This window comes from Gobius niger (assembly GCF_951799975.1).
Source record: "Gobius niger genome assembly, chromosome: 5".
Taxonomy (NCBI): domain Eukaryota; kingdom Metazoa; phylum Chordata; class Actinopteri; order Gobiiformes; family Gobiidae; genus Gobius; species Gobius niger.
In genome coordinates, this window is record NC_136856.1 from 16,584,501 (window position 1) to 16,611,699 (window position 27,199).

Sequence of the window (27,199 nt, forward strand, 5' to 3'; positions counted from 1 at the left end):
CTGGATAAATAAAGGTAAAAAATAAAAAATATACTATAGCTACTATGTTTGTATTTAGATATACTAATTTTGATTAACCTTTCCACATATCAAGGGAATACGTCCCAGTACACAATCATTACATTTTAGCTCCATATTGCACATTATTAAGAATTAACTTTTAATGTTGACCTGTTTTTCCTCCTAAAATAAAATAAAGATTTAAAATGCCTTATGCCACAGTTCAAACAAACACTGCACATATGTCAGGCTGTATCTGCTGCTCCATTTGCCAAGAGAGTTAATGAGTTCCTAGTTAATGGTAAGTGAGTTTATAACAGGTGTTCCTTACAATAGAAGTAATAAAAAAAATAAAAACAGGTGCTCCAGCAATCGCAGTGCTCATTTTTGTAATTTAATGCCATATCTTTACATAAATATAATGACAATCAATTTGAAAGTATTATAAAAGTATTCAAAATATTCAGATTATAGTACTGATAAGACAAACTAACGGAATACGTTACAAAATACATATTAAGGCAAGTATTCAGTATTCAGTAACAGAATTTCAAAGTGTACTCCCCAATACTGCTGGTCCTCTCTGATACAGTATAAAACACTTCTTTTTTTCTTTTTTTTTACATAATTATCAGGGGCACTATTATTCAACAAGGCAGGCTGCAAAATGTTTTCTTGGGTTGGTCAGTATTGCTTTTAGCTCTCATATGTGCATGCAATTTGCATACATTTCAATGGATGGTTTATGCTCTTTCTTTCCCTCCTAGGTTTATTGTAATAAATAAAATTAAAAAATTAAAAATAAATAAATACATGTTATGATTCCATTCCAGGCAAGACAAGACCTCCTTCTTCATTTAGCGCATGCGCTGTGTGTTCTCTGAAGCTGTATCTGATGGGATAGTTTATGTGTGCACACTGCGCTGTTTTTTTTTACATTCCCTGGATGAAACGCCGAATCTACAAAATATCAGTCCTCTGAAAACATTCACTTATACGACAATATAGTCGTCCGTGTGCAGATTAACAATGCCTGTAAGTATCCGCACGATTACGCGTTTGTTTTGTTAAAATAAGGGTTCCTCCCTTCCATCGACTCATCGAGCTGAGCTGATGATGCTACCCGGTTAGCATAGTTAGCTTATAATATAGAAAACGTACACTTTCTACACGTTTTCTGGATGTCATTTAACCGGATTTTGTGTTTTACAATCGGCAAATATAGCGTTTTATATTTGACATTTTCTTTTTTATGTCGGAGTTCGTAACGGTCGGTTGTTGCTAGGTTTGCTTGGCAACCGTTGGAAAACAAACAAACAAAAAGACAAACCGTTATCAACTAGTCTAGACCAGTGGTTTTCAAACCTTTCCCAACAAGTACTATTTATTTATAAAATTTCAAAATATTTCACCTTCCAAGCACAACCTCATTAGAAAAAAAAACGTGTCTCCGATGCCGTCAGACGGTACCCTGCTATTTTGCTGTCACAAATGTTGATCCATGTCTTAAGATTACAACTAGAACAGAGAGAGGAGGATTTGTTTGTCCAGAGGCAAGATATTACAACAAATGTGCATTGCATAATACACAATTATAAGCATCGCTTGGATGAATGGATGCCTAGTCATTGCCATGCTTTTACTAACAACACAACAGTGGTAATGCATGTAAGTCTTAGGCCATATTGTATTTGTAATGCATTCAGCCCAAAAATAGCGGGGCAAAACTATAAGCCAGCACTTGCCAACTTTGAGGTAAAAAGGTGTCATGGCGTGTCTCTATACTGCCTGCATAGGTTTATTTAGCAATATTTAATGATGTCACAATGTTAACCTCTTAGCCTCTGCCTTAAAAAGGTCACAGCCTGCAGGCCATTTGAAAGCTAAGACCTACAAAACTCATCAAAACGTATCTTTTTCCTTGTGTTGTTGTCGCCGCATTCTTGTCACCTTTTTAAACATTTCTTGTTTTTGCATTTTTGTTGCGTTTTCATCACATTTTTGCCAAAGTTGTATTGCTTTTTGTCACCCATTATATTATATAACATTTGTAGTTTTATGTGAGATTATAGATTTGATCTTACGTGATTTGAACTTAAAATAACCCCTCATTTTGTTTGAAAAAAGCGTCTTTCACAACTCGAAGTGAATATTTGGCCTGATTTAAAAAACAAATACATGTCAGTTGATATTTTTTCTGATGTTGGTTGGTCATTTTGTTAGGTATAAAAGCAGATAAATAGTTTAGGCAGATTTCGTCTATAATCTTGGTGTTTTCAAGAAAAAATGGGGTAAATTGACCCAGGGCAGTTGGTGAAACAATGAAATCATTTAGGTTTTTTATAGCGACAAAATGTCATAATCTGCAGATGGTGCACATGAAAAGAAAAAAACAAACTAATATATATATATATAATATATAGTCTTTTTTATGTGCATAAACTTGCAAATGGGGAACATTAAAATGTAAAAAATAAGATTTTATGATGTGTAGTGTAAATTTTACTAAATCTAGTGGTTAAATTTACCCCAAGACCTGGTTCAGTTTATCCTCCCTGGGCAAAAAAAATGAGCCACTAGACCACATATTTAAAACCATGTTTTCCAGACAATTTATTCTGATTTTACACAATAACCACCAAAGCAAGAAGTGGCTCATCTTACCCCACTCTCCCCTACCTCAAATCAGGACTCAAAAGGGCTAAAATTGACCTAAATTTGATAAGTTTATGTCTTGTGAGTAAACCCAGCCTAAAACAGAAAAACGTTTCCACGGCTACAAGACAGCTCAGGTCTTTTTTTAATTCTTTTTTTAAATTTTATTTATTTATTTTTTAACTTTTTAATTTTTTAATTTTTTAATTTTTTAATTTTTTAATTTTTTAATTTAATTTTATTCTTTTAAATGATCTTGTTTTGTTTTGGATTATACACATTGGTTATACAATGTGTATAATCCAAATACACATTGTATTGGTTATACAGTTGGGGATAACATGTTGCGTTTGTCTCTTTTTTTTTCTTTTTCTTCCAGAGTAATAAGGCGGAAAAGCCGGAAGTAAGCGACAATGTTAAAGTCGTTGTCCGCTGTCGCCCTCTAAACCAGAAAGAGTTGATGATGAGCCACAAACCGGCTGTAATCGTGGACGAGATCCGTGGAACGATTACCGTAAACAAACTGGAAACTCCCAACGAGCCCCCCAAGACCTTCACATTTGACACAGTGTTTGGACCAGACAGCAAGCAGCTGGATGTGTACAATCTCACTGCCCGTCCGATCATTGATTCCGTATTGGAAGGATATAATGGTATACAGAATATGGCAATATCGCAATTTTAAATATCAGTCATCACCAATCTTTTTGCTCCTTCCCTCATTGTTGAAATATTTAAACAGTCTTCAACTTCCCTTAAGAACTGTTTAGATCTACTCTTGTGTAAGGCTGAACGATTAATCATATTTGCAATTGTATCACGATACTACACAACATGATTTAGAAATCGCAGAGGCACCGATTTTAAACTTTAAACTTTATAACTCAGTCAATTCAGTGCAGTCGACAATATTTAAATCTCTACCACTTTCAAGACAAAAAGGAAAATAGCTCAATAACTTAAACATTCGTTCAACACTTCTTTCAAATGGGTTTTCCTTGGACTTCTACGTAGTAGGAAACCACTGCTCTCAGTGCCAGTATTGCTGTCATTAATGGCTCATGCAACTCATGCATGTTTTTTTGTTTGTTATTTCTTTGTCAAGTATTGTGACATGTACTTGTACTTGTATTGTACTTGGTACAATAATCAGGAAAACAAATAGAAAACAAAAGCATTTCATTCTTTTTCAGAGTTTAATTGTTTTTATCAATTACATAAATGAAACATCAAAAATAGTCTTTCGTGGCTGTTTGTACATTTCTGGTTGTTAAGAATAATTCTGCAATTCATGTCTATGTTCATTTCAGGCACCATTTTTGCTTATGGGCAAACTGGAACAGGAAAAACCTTTACAATGGAAGGTGTAAGAGCTGTACCAGAACTGAGAGGAATTATCCCAAACTCCTTTGCTCACATATTTGGTCACATTGCTAAGGCAGAGGGTGATACAAGGTATGAAGATATTGAGTAGCAGTAGTAGTATCAAATATATTTCATCTTGTTGTGGTTAAAACAACAAGTTGTAGTATATAATGATGATGCTCGAAAATATTTTGTTCACATCGTATGTTGCAAACGTTCAGGTTTTTGGTCCGTGTTTCCTACCTTGAGATTTACAATGAAGAGGTGCGAGATTTGCTGGGCAAAGATCAAATGCAGCAACTTGAGGTAAATCGTTCTTTGTCTTCCATGTACAAAACTTTTCTGCCTTATTTATTACATAAACATTTTTGACAAAGCCTTATCAGAAACTCTTTTCCACTGCCCAAAACAGGTAAAGGAAAGACCGGATGTTGGTGTGTACATTAAGGATCTATCTGGTTATGTTGTCAACAATGCAGACGACATGGATAAAATTATGACACTTGGGCACAAAAACAGTAAGTGTTCTTTATGCCTGATCTCAATATTACTAAACTAAACTGATCCAAATGCAGGCCACGGGGGCTGAAACCTGAAACCATTTTTCTTTACAGGCAACAATAGAACCCACAATGTTACACAGTGTGTCTTTTAAAGAAATGTTGTTTCATTTATTTTCTATATTTAAGGATCTGTTGGAGCAACAAATATGAATGAACACAGCTCTCGTTCTCATGCCATCTTCACCATCACTATTGAGTGCAGTGAGAAGGGTGTTGATGGGAATCAGCATGTGCGCATGGGAAAGCTTCATTTGGTTGATCTTGCCGTATGTAGTTTTTGTTAATATCCTCTAAATATGGTATAAATCATTTATGTGCTCATCACTTCTCGTGTCTCTTTCTTCGCACAGGGTTCAGAGCGACAGGGTAAAACAGGGGCCACAGGGCAGCGCTTGAAAGAAGCCACTAAGATCAATCTTTCTCTCTCTACTTTGGGTAACGTCATCTCTGCCCTGGTGGATGGCAAAAGCACTCATGTGCCCTACAGGAACTCCAAACTGACACGCCTTCTGCAAGACTCACTCGGTGGCAACTCTAAGACCATGATGGTAATGTGGAGAAAAAAAATGCTTCAATGTAGATTCCTTTGCTACACTGTCGATTCTTACTTTATTACCTACTTTTTGTTTCACTTAGTGTGCAAATATTGGCCCTGCTGACTACAATTATGATGAGACCATCAGCACGTTGCGCTACGCCAACAGGGCTAAAAATATCAAGAACAAAGCCAGGATCAATGAGGATCCTAAAGATGCTCTACTTCGCCAGTTTCAGAAAGAGATTGAGGAATTGAAGAAAAAACTTGAGGAAGGTAGTTTTCTGAATCCTATCCAGACTTAGGGCCAGATCTTGTGACTGGCGCAGTCCGTGCGCAACTCTAAACGCAACGTGGTACACGCGCGATCTTGCATGTGGCGCAGGTTTTGCGTTAAAGGCTGCGCCACTAGGGAGAGGGCGTTATTTAAGAAAAAGAGGTGTGGTTCATTACAAACAGAAAAAGACAAACAGCACTTGGAGCCGCTCTTCTGTGGCTACCTTCACATTATGTTCCTCTTTACATGCCTTTAAGTGCCACAACACCCCGTCTAATCTGCGTTTCAAGGTGACATTTCCATCGTGTGTCAGTGTTTATCTCCTGATGATGCTCCTTGTGGCTCAGTCCAAAAGAAAGAGGCGCATTTTACAGGGCGCATAGCAACTTTTTTTTTCTTTTTTCCAATTCAGCCGCTCCAAGAATCCTGCAGCTGTAGCGCAAATGTTACTTAAATGCTACAGTTTTCTTGCAACTACTGCATAACTCTGCAACTCCTCCGCAGCCGATATGAAAGTTTCTGATCAATTAAATCGTGTACATTTTGTAACAGTTTTATTGCGCGCTGCATCATGCATGTTACACGTGTACAAGAGAACCCCCCCTCGCAACCCACCGCCTTCCGCAGGTCTGGGGAAAGCATGGGGAGGGGGCGGCACCACAACATCGCAAAGCGAGTCTGTCCCCCCTCCTGTCCTGCCCACTTTTTGCGTCAGGTATGACACTGAAGATTGCAAGGAGCGCCACCCGTCTGCGTACTCGTCTTCTCTACAGCCTGCGCTATGAACCACAAGATCTGGCCCATAATCCTTGACCTATTATTGATCAGCTTTTTTGTTAATTGCACATTTTAAATTTGATGTGCAAGTTAATAACATGTTGCGTCTGTGATGCACAATTCTAGGGGAGGAGGTCTCTGGTTCTGAGGGCAGTGGCTCTGAAGAAATGGATGAAGGTGAAGATGAGGCAGGCGAAGTTGGAGAAAGTCGCAGACGAAGAAGAGGTAATTGAGGCTACCTTGTTTTGTTTTTTTCTAACTGTGTTATTTTTATTATTAGCAAGTGCTATCGTTGAGAAAAGGGATTTTGCAGAAATCTGTTAGCCTGGCTAACGCCAGACTAAAATCACAAGTGATATTTAGTCTGGGGACCACCAATTCATTTTCTCGTAGGAGAGGTGTGGTTTACGATCGTCCATAGCCGTTTATTAGGCGCTACGAATGTCTATCATGCGTCTGCACGTAGCCACAGCCAATCGTATCATCGTATCCGATGACGTATGACGTACCCGCTGTAAACTTTCGAGCTAAAGCAAAAAATATATATAACTAAGCTATTTAGAACACGGCCTAAAGCTTGATCGAAAAATAGCGTTGTGTCTGCTGCTGTCATGTTTGATCCGTAAATAAACTTTTTTTTTTAAAACCGTAAATAAACTACAAGCTTCCGTATATCGAATAGCGCGTCATCATCTTGCTGTCCCTCCTCGTTCTGTGATTGGTTCCCAAATCCATGCGAAAATTTCGGCCATGGTCCCCAGGCTGCTGTGCAGTTCGAAATGATTCAAGCGCACACAGCAGTCTGGCGTTAGCCAGGTTAGAAATCTGTGGTAAACGCTCCAGGATTTGTCTGTTCTTTGTAACACTTACTAAACCTGGGGATTTCCATAATGACATATAAAACTAAATGAATACAAGGCAGTTATCGCCTTTAAAGATAGAACAGAGTCTCCTCCCACAGTTGTCGGTCAGTTTCATCTTTAAAGTGTCTACAATTAACTTGTTGAGAGTTTACTCTTTGCGGTGACTCTTCTTTTCTTACAGTCACCCACAGAAGCAGTGACTCAGAGTGTTTTTTAATATTTATCTCTTCAGAGAATGATAGTGAGTTAACAGTTGTATCTCCACCACTTGGTCACTACTTGAGCCTATTTCACACATGTTGCCCATTGTCGTGGTACGTAACCCTTGGTTACACGGCACTTTGTATCTGTTATTTTTTTCTTAATGAATAACAATGTGCCTAAATCTATCTGGTTAACATTAAAGAACTGAGACATTTTTTACCACTTGTAACAAAACTATTTGTTTGTGGGGTTTTTTGTGGTAAAAATGAATGAGTGAATGAATACCTGTGTGAAAGGGGCTCTATGATTTCCTTAATGATATCAACCCTAAAATGTGTTCACTCCTGAGCTGCCACCATCTTTTTGCTGAGCACTTTGTGGTTTTTCCGTTACTTAAAAAAGTCACAATTACTAAGGCTGTAGTCAACAGTGCCTGTCTTGCACACAGTAGCTAATAAGTTTCAATGCCAATTGACTATTGTATCTGTCTCACAGTTATTCTAATTCAGCTAACATTTCCCTTGCAGTATTTTACAAATAAAACACCAAAGCCTTTAAAACATGGCAGTGTTGATTTACAAGATTACCTTCCCGTTTTATATGAACCTGCTACTTGTTCACCACACAGATTTATTCGTTTGCATTGTGTTTTTTTATTGTCTAGCCTGTGGCGTTATCATGCATATAATTAAATCCTGTCTATCCTTTGCAAATTGTTAAGTTGTAGTCACATCATGGTGGAGTGTACATTGTAACGTCTCTCCTCTTTTTCTCTTGGTTCTATTGCTGCCTGCAATGCTATACACCTCTTTATTGAAGAGGAAAGAGGTTGGTGTCCTGTAGAAATGTGGCTGTGCAGCTGCCTGCTACACTAAGCTCTTTATATTAGAGAAATGACATTACACAATAGCAAACATAATTCATAGTCATTTGCATCTGTAACGACTCAAAATTTTGCTTTTACTAACAAAGGTTTTGCATTAGCGATATTTTTTTGCTTCTTGAGTCACATTTCCATGACTGGAAATTGTGATGTGGTTACATTGAATTATTTTGTAACTCTCGCATCTCTGCTTGTGTTGACATACAAATTACTGTTATCTCTACATTTTTTTAGGACGAAAGAAGGTGTCTGCTGACAAGATGGTGGAAATGCAGGCAAAGATCGAAGAGGAACGAAAGGCTTTGGAGGCCAAGCTCGATATGGAAGAAGAGGAAAGGAATAAAGCAAGAGCCGAGCTGGAGAAAAGAGAAAAAGACTTACTCAAAGCCCAGTGCGTATATTACATTTATTATACTGATGTTAGGGCTGCACAATTAATGGCAATCAAATAAAAACTGCAATTTTAATGGTCTAGTAACAAATGTCAAAGACTGAAATTGTTTAGTCCATCTTCTGTAAACAATAAAATATCTTGTTTTCTTGTGTATGAACACGCTAACCCTGTAGTTTAGAGCTCTATAAACGTTCTAAAATGCATGGGATTCTTAATAGTCTAGCTGTTATTGTTACATCTTCTTTATTGCTTCGTGTCATGTCAGATGCGCTGTGGACTAAATATTGCTTCTAGAACATCAATAGCAAATATAATTTGCAATATTTGTCAGAAAAATCTTCATTTGGTCATTTCTAAAATCGTAGAGCCCAAACTGATGCTGAAGATGTATATGATGCATATGCATATCGTAATAAAGATGTTATTCTCCAATAGACAGGAGCACCTCATTCTACTGGAGAAGCTGACCAATTTGGAGAAAAAGGTTATTGTTGGTGGGGTGGACCTTTTGGCCAAGGCTGAGGAACAGGAAAAGCTGCTGGAGGAATCGAACAATGAGCTGGAAGAACGTCGCCGGAGAGCAGAGAAGCTACGGAAGGAGCTCGAGGAGAAAGAGGCAAGTCATCAGACTATACTGAATCAACTGAAGATATCAATCCACAAAGTCAGGGGAAACAAGAATGAAGCATAGTATTTAGCCTGTGCAAATTTTAAGTTACTAAATACTTTGTGTCTTTCACTGAGGAATGCGCTATTGGGAAAAATCTACCCAGTTTCCAGCATGTACTTATATTAGCCTTCAAACATTTAATCAATCAATAACACATATGATCACTGTAACTGATCACTGAATCAAGTGAAAATGGCAACTTTCCTTTTGTCAATCGCCAAGACTGCGATTATTTAGGTGGCACAAAATTCTTTGCATCCATCCATCCATTTTCTTCCACTTGTCCGTTTCCGGGTCATCACATTGCACCAGCCCCTATGGCTCCTCCTGCAGGTGGTGGGGCCACAGAAGGACGGCCTCATGGTTCAAACCAGACCTGTTGGTCTTCTGAACCACTCTTTGTCTGACCCGTCACCTAGGACCTGTTTGCCATGGGAGACCCTACCAGGGGCATGAAACCCCTCCACCATGTTAAGCTGGCGGTTCCAGGAGGGGTATTCTTTGCAAACAACAATTTTTTTTTTTCATTGAGGGCTTATTTGTTGTGAAACCTGACAACTCTACTTTTTACGTTAGACACCTACAAATATGTTCTGAAATGCACACAATTCCTGTATTAGTTCAGTAGTTTAGGTTTATTGGCATGTTTCAAATTCAATTTTTTTTTTTTACACATTTCTGCAAAATGAAAAGAGATGACATCACAACATTCTTCACTGCTATGGTTGGTTCTACTAAAACATCTAACAGCAATAGAATCAGAAAACATTGGACTCCTTATTTTGGATCCTCCTTTATTATACTATACTATACAGTACTAACTGGGAAAGTCCTGTGGCTGAATGACACATTACTGAGTCCTAAATACTTTTGTGATTCATCTAAACTACTCTTAATGGAATAAATAATACAATAACTATAATAAATGGCTCTCCCCTGATCAAATGCTTCGCTTGCACAATTTCCCCTTGTATTTCATGAACAGGACATGACATCACACAAACATCTCCACATTTGTGATGATTATCTCGGTTTGTGGTTAGAAATGGTGGGCAGAATTGTGAGTAATGATTATGAATAATGTGCATTTTTTAAGCGCCACATTTAATACTATTTAAGGTATGAATTAGTTGTTTTCGCTGTGGTTTAACAATCTCAAATATACTGTAAATTATAATAAAATAATAATAATAATAATACTCTTGGTTTTACAACAGCAAGAACGCCTTGACATTGAAGAAAAGTACACAAGTCTTCAAGAAGAAGCTCAAGGAAAAACAAAGAAACTAAAGAAAGTGTGGACAATGTTGATGGCTGCTAAATCTGAAGTAAGCAGTGTTTTTAATTTGTGTTCAATGGGTTTTCTGTTCACGTTTTACTTTTCAAGAATATTTTCCCCTATTTTAGTTGGCAGATTTGCAGCAGGAGAATCACAGAGAAATTGAGGGTCTCTTAGAAAACATTCGGCAGCTGAGCCGGGAACTGCGCCTCCAGATGCTTGTCATAGACAGCTTTATACCACCGGAATACCAGGTTTTAAAGCATATTTATTTAATGGTTTGCTCAGTTAGAGAATTAGGTTTGACTAGTTCGTTTTACTTTCTATGTCTGTAGGAAATGATAGAAAATTACGTGCACTGGAATGAAGATATAGGAGAATGGCAATTGGTGAGTTCATAATATTCTTAATTTTACTACTGTTGACATGGATTTTATGTCACTCTTAACTTCTTTTCAACCCTAATAACAGAAATGTGTTGCATATACTGGAAATAATATGCGGAAACTAACCCCTGCACCAGACCAAAAAGAAAAAGATGTATGTTTTTTCGTATTTTTTTGCATCTTAAAAATATTTTCTTAAACTAGTGAATGAATTATCATTCTATTGTAGTACAGATTTTCAGGTATCACTGACTTCATTGATTGACAGTACAGATAACAATATTTGAAAATCTATAGTACTACGATAGAAGATTCTTAGATGACTGAAAGCCTACACAAACTAATTATCATTTTGTCATTTTTAGCCGTTTGAAGTGGACTTGTCTCGTGTGTACCTCGCATACACAGAGGAAAGCATGCGGCAGTCTATAATGAAACTGGAAAGACCCAGGACTTCCAAGAATAGTAAAAGTGGCCGTCCAAAGACGGGGCGAAGGTAATGATGTTGTGCTTTTTTTTTTTTTCTAAATTAATTGCAATATTCAGTTGCATATTATTCATTAAAGGCACACCGTGTAGAATTTTACTTATAAATAAAATGGAAATACTAGCATTTATTTGATGATGAATCATTTCATCATTGGAAAAATACCTCATAAATGCACAAACAAACATGTGTATTTATTGTGAGCGGCTCAGCTCTACTAAGACATGACTGTGTCTTTACCAGGAGTGGGTACGTCTCCAGCTCGTCTCCATGGAGATGTGACTAAAGTCAGTAGAATTTGAGATTAAAATAAATTAGGTCCTCATCCAAATCCATTCTTGATTATTCCCTGCAGTAATAGTATTTTTCTGTGTCGAGCTGGTCAATAGGCACTATTGGCAACAGTATAGTCCAGAGAAAATGTTACGCAGTGTCCCTTTAAATATGCACTGTAATCAGTTGTATTTTTTCTTGATATTATTATACACCATTGAAAACAAAAAGCAGATGGTTCATCTCAATAGGGCTAGTCTTGAAGCTGGTGTAATGAACATATTCTCGTGTAGAGTAAATTTTGCCACCATAGATCTTCATTGTAAACACAGCATTTGTAAAAGAAAAATGTATTGCATGTGCTGTTATCTAAATATAGCTCATTTCTATCTATCTCTAATGGGGGAAGTGTAAGTCTCAGTATAAGTGTTTTCTTGGGTGGTCCACACAGTTAACCTCTCAACACAGTTACTCTGATCTCTGTCTGAAACATGCATCTGATTAACTTGTGTAAAGAATCAGGACATGCGAGAGTGGAGATGAGATGAGAGTGGATGGAGAGTCTATGAAAGCTTGAAACATGTTTGGTACATGGTCTCAACTTGTGTAGCGCTTTTATCCAAGGTGCTTTACAGCAAGAAACCACTTACCCATTCACACTCTCATTTATACACCCATGTACGCAGACACTGGAGGCAAGGTTTGAGTGCCTAATGTAGATGGAAAAGCGCTATATGAGTTGAGACCAAGTGTCTTGCCCAAGGACACAACAACAGTGTGCACCTGCAGCAGCAGGTCATGAATTGACCCACTCTACCTGAATTTCACTATTTGAAAATGGGATCATTATACAGGAATATTCAAAAGAATTTGGTGCACTGTTTATGGTAATACTTTGTTAACATAACATGTTTCCTGAAATTGTTGATAACAATTATCATGTTTCCATCTTCACACAGGAAAAGATCAGCTCGGCCAGATGCAGCAATCGAATCTCTTCTGCAATAAAGAAGTTACTGAAGGTTTAGGTAAACATACATTTAAAAGGCATTTAAAAAAAAAGGCCGATGTAAAACTAATAATATCCACACATGAATCCTGTTATCTGCATTGTATAAGAGCTCAGCTGAAACATGCATTGCTTGCAACTGTATTGGTATTTCACATTATACTATTAATTTATTGTTGTATAATCTATGGTTCTCATTATTGAATGGTCATTTTTCCATTCTGAAGTTACGTGAAATGTGCATGCCAGAGCATACTGCACTATACTAGTCAAACCCAACACAGGCTGCTGCCTGAGTACTGCACTAGTGGTGGTGTGGAGCACCGTTTTGTTATTAATTTGTTGTATACAAACATTTTTGTCTCAAATGTCAAATGTATACATACACCAAACTGCAGATTTTATTTATGAAATTATTTGTAATGTTTTATCTCGCATAGTGTTTTGTTAATAAATAATTAGAAATCCCCTTATGTACTGTATTTTTATTTAACAAACATTCAAGTAAAAAACAAAACAAAAACAGAGTTCAATATATAATTATTTATTGTGTTGTAGTCTAATATAAAAATAGCATTAGTTTAAAGGTCATTTACTTGGTTACAAATAAATACAATAAATAATGAAAAGTAAATAAAAGGTTAAACCAGGAATACACGCACTATAGAACATCACATCATTTAAGTCGGTTTGGTTTCGTCACGCGGGGTTCCACATGAGTGTGATTCGCTAAAGCTTGTTTGGTACATTCCTGGATCTGTTCCAGCAGTGTACTGACTGGGACCTGGGGGTCTGACTGACGGATGTCACGACACGTAGTGTGATTAGTCTGTGAGATGGATTGGGGAAAAATGCAAGTACAATTAGGCAAATTAAAGACTAAAGGCCGCAATGATTTTTGATTGATACATATACTCAAGTTACCTCGTTGTTGTATTGCTTCAACCGTCTACAGAGTGTGCGTAAACTAGTGATATTTCCTGTGGTTTTCAGGGACTTTTCAGCATGACAGAAAAAATGTATCTGTAAAAGAAAACGCAGCAGACATTTCCTTTTAAATATAGTACTATTTCTTTCATTTTTGCGCGTAATTAATGTTTTACACATTTATAAAAATAGGTGAACAAACATTACCCCACATGGTATTTTTCCATGTATCATTCTCACTTGTATATTTGGTGGCTTTAATACAAGAAAAAAATATTATCATAATTAAACAAGCATACATAACAATATACAAGGATATAAAAATGTTCTTACCTGTGCAGTCAGGTTTTTCAAAGTGTCCCTAATTTCTTCCAGTGTTTGACGAGGGGTATGTGCATAGAGCACTGCACAAAGCATGACAAGCCCAAAATGGATAATAATGAATTTCTTCATGATTAAAGAACACTACCACGTGAGGAGTAGGAAGGTCTATGGTTGACTTGACACTGTTGATCACAGGCATCAATAGCTCACTTATAACCACCGTGTTTAGATGCATCAGAGGAAAACACCAAATATGGATGCCTCTGAATGGAAAGTTGATGTCTGAGTGTTGATGTTTCCACTATGATTAGTAACAAAATTATCAATATTTTGCAGGTAAATCTTATCAACACATTTGTTGTGCGAGTCATTAAGGAACAGAAAACCCCTGCTTTTCTTTTTTTTTTTTTTTTAACATTGGTGTTGCTTTTACAAATTACAGAGGAGTCTGGTCTTCCCCCTGCCCAAAGGCGAAACGTTGCCTGTGTGGCAATGTCAATGGCAACTTTATTTATAATGCACTTTAAAACAACTGAGTTGACCAAAGTGCTACAAAGGTCAATCATAACATAAAATACAATACAAAAGGTGCGTCAAATACAAATGAATAAAATCTGATAAAATGTCAAAATCTCAGGCTGTGTTAAAGGGGCTGGAAGCAAGTTCGCCATTTTATACTCACTACTGCCACCTCAGGCCATATGTGTAACTGCACCTTCTATATTAAGCTCGTGCAAGACGGCAATTCGGGCCGAAGTGACACATTTTTGAGTGACCATACAGGATTTTAGAGGCAGTTGTGGTGAACAGGTCTGAGCTCATTCTACACATTAGGACATGGCTGGAACATGTAGGGGAGGAAAATACTTAATTTTAACATTTTTAAACTCCTTATAGTCCCTTTAAAAGCCAAAGTGAACAAGTGCGTTTTAAGAACAGATTTAAAAACAGGCACAGAAGAAGCCTGTCTAATGTGCAAGGGCAGCTCATCCCATAATGTTGGTGCTGCCACCGCAAAAGCCCGATCCTCTCTGAGCTTTCGTTTGGTCTTTGTGACGCTGAGGAGCTGATCAGCCGACCCGAGAGACCGAGAAGGAGTGTACAGGTAGCCTACATTTGAGAACAAAAAGTAGAGAAATATATATTACTGTTTGTTTTGTTTATTTGTTGTTGTTGTTGTTGTTGTTGTTGTTGTTGTTGTTGTTTTATTCAGTGTGAAATAAATAAAGTTTTTGTAACCAAATACAAGATTTTAAGTAAAGTCTGATGAACGTGATTTTGGAACGGGATTCGGTGCCGACTACATCTGGATCGAAATGATTTCATTTGTCACTTTAAATGTTTTTAAAATAAGATCCTTTTAACATTGAAGCATCGGCGACCGTGCCACCTTTCGTGATGAGAGCCAGAGCATCAGATGCAGCTGACCAATGGGAAAGCACATGGGCTTTGGGCTAGATGCGCCATTTTACTGCGTCCACCGCCATCCGGCAAGATGGTCCCTATGCTTTGTCTCATGTAACCGGAGAGCTTTCGTTTATCAGAGGTACCCTTAGCTTCCGTGACATCGGGAATACTGGTAACTCCATTATTAACATCGCCTCTGCCTGTTCGGATCTATCTGCACAGTCGTGTAAACATGGTAAGTTTGCAGTGGCTGTATATTTATGCGTTGCTTATACTGCTACATTTGCTAGCGTAAAGCCGGGCCATGAGTGCATAGCAGTCACCAGCAGGTTAGCCGACTTATTAGCTTGTAGCTCCGCAACCGGTAATGTTATTCATTCACATCAGGAAAACATGCACAACCACTCACTGCCAACTATTCAATCAGCGCATCATTTATTCCAGAGTTTGCAAAACGCAACTGTACAACTTGTTTTGCTGCCCAAACTAATGTGTTTTGCTACTTTAGGCGCTAGCTATTGATACCCGCCAAATGTCAGCATTCCGCTTCATGTCTCGAGATAGCAGGACCAGAAACTTTGGAGATTCATGGCAGGAACATGACTACGGCAAAAAACAATGTATGCATTACATGAGTTACGTAAACAAAATAAAAAACTAACGTCGTCCACACGCGCTAATGCTAATGTCAGTGCGCCTTATTTGAGATAGTGGGAAAAACAGTGATCCTACTCTAAACATTGCCCGGTTAAGCAGTGAATAAAACGCCCTACAGTGATTCACGCTTTAACTTGGGTATTTTCCTCTGTCAGTGACTTAATGCAGACATTGGCTTTTCCAGAGAGAAGCTCAGTAAGCTCAGATGTAATCAGCACATTATGATGACGCAAAACAGGAAAATAAACAGTAGGGCCCACCACGCGCTTGTGTAGGTTATCAGCAAATATGATGTGTCTTTTTATAAACTAATTCAATTATCTGGGCGGATAGTTGCTAATCATAAAACTAAACAGAACTGCAAATTACTACAACCCAGCTTTTCATATTATATTACTGTCTGGATTCTCCATTTTGGATCTTATTGTCATTTTATTATATATATCATATTTATGAACTGACTTTCACTAGCACCTTTTGATAAGCAGCTGCTGATACAAATGGGCAATGCATTTGTTATATAATGCTAGCAATAACAGATTATGTCATTGTATGTTTCTGTAGGTAAAATGAACCTGAGTTCTTCATCAAACCAGGACCAAATGAGTGAACTAGCAGAGGAGGTAGGCTATTCAGCACGGATGTTTTTATAATTAAATAAATAAATGCAATGCACAATAAAATGCTGTAACAATATACACAATGTTTCAATATAGTATGATGTATGAAGAAAGTTGTTCTTTTATGTATGGCAGTGGAGTTAGTGGGGACGGGTTTTACAATTGTTTGCACTATTATGCCAAAGAACTTAATTGTTCCTATTTCCACAATTCATATCACGTTTTAAAGTTCACTTCACTTCCCAATAACGTTGAAGCATACAGTTACTACTAGCTGGTTTGGTGGGAAATTTGAATAACCCTTGATTTCAGTCTTCTCTTGTTTCATGAGTCTTAAAGGAATAGGCCACCATTTTTACATACTGAGATATGTTCTTACCTTAGCTTAGACGAGTTTATTTGTAACTGTCTGGTCTTCACCCGTGCCTTCAGTCACGTAAACACAGCACAGACGGCGTTAGCATTTAGCCTCTCCTCTATAGCTCCAAACGAGGTGAAGATAGAAGCTACCAAGCTCTTCCACGTTTCCCGTATTTAAATATGGTTACGTGAAGTGTTACACTACAAAAGTATAATTACACAAAATTAAACAATGTGGATTTTGTAAGCGGATAAAAAGGGGAATTATATTATAAGGCGTCATAATACCAGGAGTAGTTCGACATCCGTGCAGTAATATCTTCACTTTACTGTGCAGATGTCGAACTACTCCTGGCTACTTCCATGTGGAAGAGCTTGGTAGCTTCTATCTTCAGCTCATTTGGAGCTATAGAGGAGAGGCTAAATGCTAACGCCGTCTGTGCTGTGTTTACGTGACTGAAAGCACGGGTGAAGACCAGACAGGTACAAATGAACTCGTCTAAGCTAAGAACATATCTTGGAATGTAAAAACGGTGGCCTATTCCTTTAATATATTGTGGCAAACGTGTAATTAACACCCCCTACAGAACACTTATACTTTCAAATAGTTGCAGTTGATTGTCTTTATATGAGGATGTGTCAATGTTATTAAAATATTCCTTTTTCCTTAAAAATAATGATAATAATAATTGTTCACAGCAGTCTTGCAGTTCACAACCAATGAAGTCTTCCTCATCTCGTACTAAGAGGTTTGGAGTTTTCTTTTCAACTACTCAATTTTTTTTTTTTTACCTGACTTGCATTTTGAAATGCCTTTTTGCTTAGGAGAAGCAGCACAATGACTAAGCAAACTAAGAAATCTGATGATGCTGAACAAAGTGGAAATGATGGTGCCACATCTGACAACCCTTCAGAAAAGAATGCAAAAAGTTCATCAAAAGGTATGGGACACACTACTATACTGTAGATGATTGTTAAATGGATAATTAATTGCTAATTATCTTTGTCATTCATTAGCTATGAAGTCTTGTGGAAATGAGAATAAAGGCGCCATGAAGCTCCGGGTGGATTTCAAACAAAAGCAAAAAGGTAGTTTCTCATTACCAATATTACTAAACTGTGGCAAACTTAATGTTCTATCTATTTGCAGACGAGGCCCTCTCGAAAAAGGTCAGCTGCACAGGCTGTGGGAAACAAGTGAACCAGTTTAAGTCTAGCTCTGTGTTTGAGCATCCTGTACTTAAAGTTCTTATTTGTAAGGTATGGAATAGAAATTCCACGCAGTGCATTTCTCACTAAATCCAGTGCTTAATCAGATGTATCATATTGTTCTTTTTAGTCATGTTACGATTATTACACAAGTGATGACATCAGCAAGGATTCTGATGGGATGGATGAGCAATGCAGGTCTGAAATCTGCAGTAAATGTAGTCAAAGTGGTGGGTGACATTGCAAATAAAAGTATTGGGCCCTGTGTAGAGCTGCACCAAATATTGCAAAACATATTGTATCACAATATTCGGTTATGCAAGAAGCCACAAAATGTAGCAAAATCTCTTAGATCTGCCATCTGACTCAGATGATCAAAAACCGAAAACGAAAATGGCCAATACATAATTTTCCAAATTTAGTTCCATTTCAGCCGTGTTTTATTCTGATATGTTATTCATAATTTGCTGGCAGACAAATAACCCACATTTCATGTTTATTGTATTGAAATGGTTTAGTGAAATATTGCAATAATGTTTTTATTGCAATATTGCACACCCTTATCACATAATGCAAGGTTTTTTCAATATTGTGCAGCCCTTCCTCCGAGTCAGTTTTAGTACAGTGGGAAGTACAGTCGGAACCAGATGTTAACATACACTTTAGTAAAAGATGCATTTTTTTCCCGACATGAAGCCAGAATTTACTTTAGCTTTTTTAGGTCAATTAACATTTTCTAAATTATTTTGATTTGTTAGATGCCAGAAGAAAAAAGATTTAATTTTCTATACGGTTCAATATTACTTTATACTAAGTCAAAATTTACATACATTTCATTAATGGTAGTATTGCCTTTAAACTTGGGTCAAACGTTTTGGATATCCTTCTCACAATAGTCATCTGGGCTTACCTAAATTGTTTAAAAATATAGTAATAGTGTATGTAAACGTCTGACTTTGTAGAAGACAACAAAGATATTTCTAAAAAAAATCTCTTATTTTCCTGGCATTTAGCGAATGGAAATCTAATTGACCTGAAAAACAAAGTTACGGTAATTCGGGTTTCATGTAAGACACTGAGGAAAAAAATGCATGTTGCTTTTTTTGTATAGTGTATGTAAGCATCTGGTTCTCACTGTATATAGCGTCCTCAAACGATTCACAGCTAACTGTGGTTGTTGTGATTAAGTGCATCTCTCCCACCCACTTAATAAAACCAATGTCTGCAGATTATCACAGGGTCCTATAAAACTTTTATTTACTGTCTGATCACCTGCCCAATATATACTTTTACACACTGAAGAATAGTGTTTTGATTAAGGTCTGGATAACTTTGTTCTGCAGGTGGTGTGCTGAGGGAGGGAAGCTCATCTGTTGTGACTACTGCAGTAATGCTTTCTGCAAGAAGTGTATATTGCGCAACCTTGGCCGAAAAGAGCTGTCACTCATCACAGATGAAAATTCCAAGTGGCATTGCTATGTTTGCAGAGGTGAACCTCTGAAAGATCTTGTTTCTAAATGCCACAGTATCATAGGACAAGTAGAAGAACATGGTAAACACAAGAAAAGTGAGGAGCCCGAGAAGAAGAAAGACAAAAGCAAGCCAGTTAAGGAACATAAACCAATTGTCAATGGAAAGGAAGAGCCTGAAAACTCGGGGACTATGACATTTACCTATAAAAAACTACAAGTACCCAAAGAACTGATAAAGAAAACAAAAAAACTTGTCGAAACAACAACATGTCTGAATGATACTTTTATTCAGTTTATACAACAGACAACAGAAGAAGAGACAGACCACTCCATTAGATATCGGCATTTGAAAGCTTTTAAATCAGTACTTGCCGATTTAAAAAAAGCTCATAGTGCCCTAGAGGCTGCACTGGAGCCGGAGTTTAAAAATATGGAGTTACTGAATGGCCAGCCCAGTGTACAAAAGAACACAAAGGCACCAGTCATCACAAATAATGAAGATGTACATGTAGACCATGCTTCTGATACGGCGGATGAAAAAGATGTCATTGCTGAGCCAGTTGTGGAAAACAATCACAAATCTGCTGCTGAGGAGATTGTAGATCATGAATCACTGGCTGATGAAGACTACACTGAGGACATGGAGGAAAATGTCCCGGGACCTGCTGCTGTGGTGGAGGATATGTTGGTGGACAAACCGCAGGAGACACTAAAGAATGCAGACACAAAAGGGAAAACAACATCCTGTGAACCTGTTGAGGAGACAAATGAAACCGCTGCAGTTGATGAGGCTCAGATCAGTGAGGATGCTTCAGTTGAAATGGAATCAAAAATTAACCAAACTGATCCTGAGATTGTAATAAAGAAAGAGGTCTCTGATGACAGCTTAGACGACACTGGTGAAATGTCTCTGGATCAAGACATTCTGGCTGTTCCACCATCTGTTCCCGAAGAGCTTTTTCAGATGGTTGAGAGTCTTGCCGATTCTGCAAACCTTGAACGGAGCGACAGTACGTTGAATTCAGAAGCGGATAAGAAGTCAAATGAGAATCCTTCTGACACCACCACGCATTCACAGCCCAAGGTCAAGAACCTGATTGTCAAACTTACTCCTGTGCCTATTGTCACGACGCGTGAGTCTCGGTTGTCCGGATCCAAAAGTAAAAACAAAGAGGATACACAGGTGAAATCTAAGAAAGAAGATGGTGACACAAGTCCACAACACCGGCGCCAATCAAGTCGCGTAAAAACTACTCCTTTAAGAAAGCAGGCAGAGACCAAAAGCAAGGATGAGTCCTCTGATTCAGATTCTGAGAAAAAGGCAAGGAAAAAGGTTAAGCCTGGTAAATCAAATGACAGCAAAGAAGATGTAAAGCAGGAAGATAAGACTCTGGACTCTGACTCTGATGAGGTACCAAATGCACTAATTGAGAAAGCAAATGAAGCAGACAGCTCCGGAGAAGAAGAGAAAAGCAGTAGTGCTAAGAAACAATTATTCAAACTAAACAAACGGAAGAGGAAGCCTGAAAGCTCTGATTCAGATAATAAAGATAAAAAAAACAAATCCATACCAAAGAAAAAGAAACAACATAGTTCAGACTCGTCTGATTCAGAAGATGAGGATGCAAAAACTGACAAATTAAAACGGAAATCCGTTCGTGTGAAAAAACAAGAAAAAGAGAAAAAATCTCGTGAAGCGGCAGGGGATCGTAAAAGGTCGTACGAAAAGAAACGCGCCAAAAGTCCCAAAGCATCCTCAAAACTGCAGTCGTCTTCGAGTGAGGAAGAGGAGCAGCAGGTTGATGGAGATTCTGCAGCCAACAGTGATGATCAGCAGATAAAACCCATTGTGGAAAATATTGTCGGAGAAAGTGGCCGATTTCATCAGTCTTCAGGTGATGAGGGTTTCACATCCTACTTTGTGTGTATCATGCTTTTTTTCACTCACAGTGTTTGCTTTTGTAGGAGATGAAGTTGACGAGAAACCACACTCTCAGCCACTAGAAGATGATTTTGATGATGACCCAGAAAACAGGTAATAACAGACAATAAGCATGCCTTCTAGAATAGCATGCTGGCCCCCTGAATTCTCTCCATGTAAATGCACTTGACTTGGAGGTTGTAACCATGGGGACACGCCGTGAACATGCTCCTGTGCAGCGTTTGACCCTCTGCAGTTTAGAAATGCGCTGTTAGGTCTTGACATTAAGGCCAAACTTCACTCTGTGGGAGTTTGTGATTCGACCAAACAGTGTGACTGCATCAATGTACAGTCACTGTTTGGTAAAATAAAACAAGTTAATGCGGTCTGTAGTTTGAGGTGCGTAGTTTGTCTACTCTAGCACATATCAATTTGTCTTCACTAACATAGCCAGGCATCCAGAATGAAACCCCTCTGTGTATATATATATACACTGCTCACAAAAACTTAGGGCACACTCAAAAAACACAATGTATCTCCAAGTCAGTCAAATTTCTGGGATATCAAACTGTCCAGTTAGGAAGCCACGCTTATTGTGAATCAATTTCACTTGGTGTTGTGGAAATTAAACAGACAACAGGTGGAAATGAGAGGCAATTAGCCAGATCACTCCAAAAGAGGAATGGTTTTGCAGGTGGTGACCACAGACCATTTCCCTGTCTTCATCCTTTGTACCGTATTTTTGGAACACTTTTGCTTTTGTCCAGTGTTCTCACCACTAGAGGTATCATGAGGAGGCATCTACAGCCCACAGAAGTTGCTCAGGGAGTGATGCTCATCCAAAATGGCACGTCCATTCGTGCTGTGGCAAGAAGGTTTGCTGTGTCTCCCAGCGCAGTGTCCAGAGCATGGAGGAGATACCAGGAGACAGGCCAGTACACCAGGAGACCTGGGGGGGGCCGACCGAGGTCAACAACCCCAACAACAAGTCGTCACTCCACCGGTTACAGTTAGTGCAGAATGCAGCAGCCCGTCTTCTCACCGGTTCATCCAGACACAGCCACATCACTCCCGTCCTCTCCTCCCTGCACTGGCTCCCGGTCCGTTTTTGGATTGATTTCAAAATTTTAATGTTTGTTTTTAAAGCCCTCCATGGTCTCGCTCCGGTATATCTAACTGAGTTGTTGACCGTACATCGCCCCAGCAGAGCTCTCCGGTCTGCCGATCAAATGGTTCTGGACGTGCCCAGGTCCCGGTACAAACAGTGGGGCGATCGTTCTTTCAGGGTTGTAGCGCCAAAACTGTGGAACAGCTGCCCCTCAGTCTGCGTGTTCTCACAGAACTGTCCCTCTTTAAGTCTAGATTGAAGACACATCTCTTCAAACTAGCTTTTAAGACTTAGATCGCACTTATTTGATTTATTGATTTTTTTAATATTGTTTTATCTGTCTGTGAAGCACTTTGGTCTTCCTTGTGTTGTTGTAAGGTGCTATACAAATAAACTTGGATTGATTGATTGAACAACCCAGCAGCAGGACGGCTATCTGCTCATTTGTGCACGGAGAAACAGGGGAAGCACTGCCCGAGCCCTACAAAATGACCTCCAGAGGGCCACAAATTTGCATGTTGGTCCTCAAACGGTCAGAAACCGACTCCATGAGGGTGGTATGAGGGCCCGACATCCACAAGTTGGGCCGGTGCTTACTGCCCAACACCGTGCAGCCCGATTGGCATTTGCCCGAGAACACAGCGATTGGCGGATTGGCCAATGGTGCCCTGTGCTCTTCACGGATGAGAGCAGGTTCACCCTGAGCACATGTGACAGACGTGATGAGTCTGGAGACGCCCTGGAGAACGTTCTGCTGCTGCAACATCATCCAGCATGACCGGTTTGGTGGTGGGTCAGTGATGGTCTGGGGAGGCATTTCATTGGAGGGCCTCCATGTGCGAGCTAGAGGTTCCCTGACTGGCATTGGGTACCGGGATGAGATCCTCAGACCTATTGTAAGACCATATGCTGGTGCTGTGGGCCCTGGGTTCCTTCTATGCCAGATAATGCCAGGCCACATGTGGCAAGAGTGTGTCAGCAGGTCCTGCATGATGAAGGTGTTGATGTTATGGACTGGCCTGCCCGTTCCCCAGACTTAAATCCAATAGAGCACATCTGGGACATCATGTCTCGGTCCATCCATCAACGCCACGTCGCACCACAGACTGTCCAGGAGCTGACTGATGCTCTAACCCAGGTCTGGGAGGAGATCCCTCAGGAGGACATCCGTGGTCTCATCAGGAGCTGCCCAGGCGTTGTAGGGAGTGCATTCAGGCACGTGGAGGCCACACACACACTACTGAGGATGATGCACTCGTTTTGAGGAATTTCGACAGAATTTGGATCAACCAGTGACCTGATTTGTCACTTTGATTTTGACTATAATTTTGGATCCAGACCTCCAGGGGCTGAGAATTTGATTTCCATTTATCATTCTTATGTTATTTTGTTCTCAACACATTGCCCTACAGCCTACACTATAAATAAAGATTTTCATCCGAAAAATCGAATTGATTGACATCCAGGATGTGTTTTTTGGGTGTGCCCTAAGTTTTTGTGAGCAGTGTATATACGGATAACAGTCTGGGCGGAGGCTGCTTTAAACCACTGCTGCCAAACTCAAACTAGCCTGTGAAATCAGAATCGTTTATTTGTGGTCACAAGTTGTTCACAAGAGGTGTCACTCTTGGGATGTGGAAGTCCCCTCAAAAACAATCTATGGACAGCGCATGGGAGAGCTGAGAGCTTTTTTTCAATTGGCGCCACGTTACCAAAAACAGCAATGGGGGAGAGTTCTGTGATTCATAATCCTGTTCAAATATTAACGCAGAACTACTAATAACCACGCAACAACGATACACACCCGCTGTGTGCTTTTTGTTTTACTCCACTTCCTGTTTGCTTACATATGTTCTGCTGTGGAAATGGAGTTGATGGTGACTCTAATTAGACTTATTCACTGGTACAGTGGTGAGTCTGGACTTTTCCAGGCAATCACCAACAGTGACTTTCTGACTTGACGACTGGAACACAGTGACTTGCATTAAACAATTTTACCAGCTTTGAGCTATTGCCATTTGTTTAGGTTTTCTAGCTCTGATCAAACCTGTGTGTTACTTTCCTAAAGAATTGCGAAGAAGATGCTGCTTGCAAAAATTAAATCCAACTATTCTTCTGGTGCGGAGAGTACATCTAATGAAGACACATCAGACAAAGAAGAGCCTTCGAAAAAAGTGAAAAAAGAAAAGCAAGGTGAAAACGAAAACAATCAGTCAGGTAGTGTGCTTTTCTATTCTGACCCCACAACAGCAACATGCTTGTATTTTTATTTGATATATTGTTTTCCTTTATTCTTGGACACTTTACATTTTGATAGATACTAGTGACACAGAAGATTCGGTGTCTGATGTTGATGTGAAGAAAGGTGCGAAAAGCCACAAACTTCTCCGTCACAAGCTTTCACTGAGTGAGGGCGAGTCTGGAGATGAGAAAAAAGCTGCCAAAAAAGAAAAGTCCAAGAAGAAAAGGAAGGCAAAGAAAGCTGGTGAGTTAACAAATATGCTGTACCATTTGTCCAAGCTTTCTATGTACATACATGCAGGGTTCACCGGCATTTTTACGCCAAAGAAGCCATTTACCCGTGGCTGCGGGTTTCCACCTCCAGGCTTTGTGTGTCCCACATAGTGTTAATTTTGACAACATATTGTAATTTAGTTTTAGTCTTTGACATTTTCGTCAAAAGACTTTTAGTTTTAGTCTAGATTTAGTCAAATAGTTCTCTTCAGCTTCAGTCTACTTTTAGTCGACTGAAATTGCATGTAGATTTAGTCAACTACATTTTGTCAACTTTGCATTAATAATATTTATAATGTTATTTAGTCTTGTTCCTCTGCTTCATGGAGCTTCTCCCACATGAACAAAGCTCAGAGCTGTTTCTTTGGCTGAGGATTTCAATGATATAAGGCTCTTTCAAACTATCATTCAAGTTTGGATGATTTTGACATGACATTTTAGTGATAGTTTTAGTCTTATAAACAACCTTTTAATTTAGTTTTAGTCCAATTGTAGCCAAAAAAATATATACATTGGTCCCGCACTCGCTCATTTTACCTGGGCAGAGGAACAGCAGCCTGCATCCACCGACTGGAGGCTCGTCTACTCACTAACCCCGCTCCAACATAGGTACCACTGAGAACAAGACATCGCACTGACACTGAGGTGAAAGGTACACTGCTGTATATTACAACACGTTCACTTTTACTCAGATTTATGAAGTAGCTAGCAGGCAACGCACTACTGCACCAGTCTGAGTTTTGCAATGACTGTTGCTTTCAATATTGTATTTGACAATAGTTTCATGAAACGTCAGTGCATCTACAAGCTAACCTATAAAGCTAACGCATAGCTATAATTTACTGCGTGGCGGAGGCTAAACTGACAGGATAGGTGCCCATGGCTGGCCGTACGTGATCTGCGCTTGCTGCAAAGGCTGACCACTCCAGGTGGACCGTGTGGTCATTGGATGCTCACAGATATGAGCGGTACTGACGTGGTTTCTGCTGATCAGAGATGTTCATGTTGGCAAGTCTACTAAAACTGAACCAAAGTTTACACACCCATTTACACACACATTTGGACTCGCAACTATTAAAAAATGCCAAACCATTTGTTCGTTTTTAGTCGCCTACTGTAGCCAGAATATACTTGATAGTAATGTTTTGTTTGCTATTGGGTGGCATGTTCTGAAGTGTATATATAAAAATACATATAAATCATCAATACAAGTTTAGAGTCTACATTTAAAAATCAAAATTGATATATTTGTACTACTCTTTTATCATTTTAGTTCAAATAGAAGACAGTGGGCCCAATCTTGTGTGTCAAAACGCAGACTATAGCGTAACTTTTGCACTTTGTGATCTTGCCACTCAGACTTCGCGCATTTAAGAGAGAAGTACTGTTGTGGAGACACACTTTATCCTCCAACCAGATCGACTCTGTGGTCGGGAGAGGGGTTGTGGGGGGAGTGGGGGGTGACCATGTGCTTTTGTTTTGTTTCGTGTTCATGTCAAGCAGGACGATCCACGCCGCAGCGGGCACTGTAGCTCTTTCTCTCTCAAGACATGAACATTGTTTAGCTCAGGATGCGGTAAATAGTTTTTAGTTTGACCTCTGGGAGCCTATCATGCTTAAGCAAAAACACAAGGCAGTGTGATGTAAACGAGGAAATGAATGTCAGTGGTGCTCCCATCAGAGCAGTCACCTCCTCTTGTGATGCCCTCACAGTGGCGAAAGCACATAGCTCCGCCACTCGGAAAATAATTCGGCAAGAGCCTGCGGCCCTCTGTGTGCCAGCATAAGATTTGGCCCAGTATATTTTCTGTTGCACAGAACCTGATTTAGAATTTCACATCATGTACAAATCCTTTACAGTCTCGGTCCACATTCCACTGTGATGAAACTGAAGCATAAGTCATTAGTAGAACCACAATTCTAAAACTAAATAAAAGTTTAGTGTTGTGTGTCAAGAGAGTGTGATTCTGATTGTAAAAACCCAAATCAATTAATAAATCATATTTGCACACAAAAAAGTGACGTATTTGAATTCATCATAAAATCTACACGTCTTCTGA

The 27,199-nt window shown here is 39.0% G+C and overlaps 2 protein-coding genes across 3 annotated transcripts in view; both read left to right on the forward strand.

The window, feature by feature from the left end:
* Positions 1-873: 873 nt before the first annotated feature.
* Positions 874-12,644, forward strand: kif3a (kinesin family member 3A). The gene is made up of 17 exons (XM_079556956.1): positions 874-1,035; positions 3,035-3,308; positions 3,966-4,110; positions 4,242-4,326; positions 4,433-4,538; positions 4,710-4,849; positions 4,934-5,131; positions 5,220-5,394; positions 6,299-6,397; positions 8,357-8,513; positions 8,952-9,136; positions 10,408-10,514; positions 10,594-10,719; positions 10,801-10,854; positions 10,937-11,005; positions 11,217-11,347; positions 12,571-12,644. The coding sequence occupies exons 1-17, from the start codon at positions 1,030-1,032 to the stop codon at positions 12,617-12,619; spliced, it is 2,106 nt and encodes a 701-aa protein (XP_079413082.1). The 5' UTR covers positions 874-1,029; the 3' UTR covers positions 12,620-12,644.
* Positions 12,645-15,308: 2,664 nt separating this feature from the next.
* atrx (ATRX chromatin remodeler) overlaps positions 15,309-27,199 on the forward strand; it is a 33,648-nt gene continuing 21,757 nt past the window's right edge. Inside the window, exons 1-11 of one of the 2 annotated variants that reach the window (XM_079557339.1) lie at positions 15,309-15,513; positions 16,500-16,558; positions 17,615-17,664; positions 17,741-17,856; positions 17,933-18,004; positions 18,066-18,175; positions 18,255-18,322; positions 19,468-21,491; positions 21,562-21,631; positions 24,694-24,842; positions 24,943-25,110. In XM_079557339.1, coding sequence (XP_079413465.1) covers positions 15,330-15,513; positions 16,500-16,558; positions 17,615-17,664; positions 17,741-17,856; positions 17,933-18,004; positions 18,066-18,175; positions 18,255-18,322; positions 19,468-21,491; positions 21,562-21,631; positions 24,694-24,842; positions 24,943-25,110 — 3,070 coding nt within the window. In that variant the 5' untranslated portion in view covers positions 15,309-15,329. The remainder of the gene's footprint in view (positions 15,514-16,499; positions 16,559-17,614; positions 17,665-17,740; positions 17,857-17,932; positions 18,005-18,065; positions 18,176-18,254; positions 18,323-19,467; positions 21,492-21,561; positions 21,632-24,693; positions 24,843-24,942; positions 25,111-27,199) is intronic. The other variant, XM_079557340.1, reaches the window with a different exon arrangement.

Coding starts and splice junctions, on each gene's coding strand:
- kif3a (XM_079556956.1), top strand. Junction 4,111..4,241: donor AAGGCAGAGGGTGATACAAG/GTATGAAGATAT, acceptor GCAAACGTTCAG/GTTTTTGGTCCGTGTTTCCT. Junction 10,855..10,936: donor ATATAGGAGAATGGCAATTG/GTGAGTTCATAA, acceptor CCCTAATAACAG/AAATGTGTTGCATATACTGG.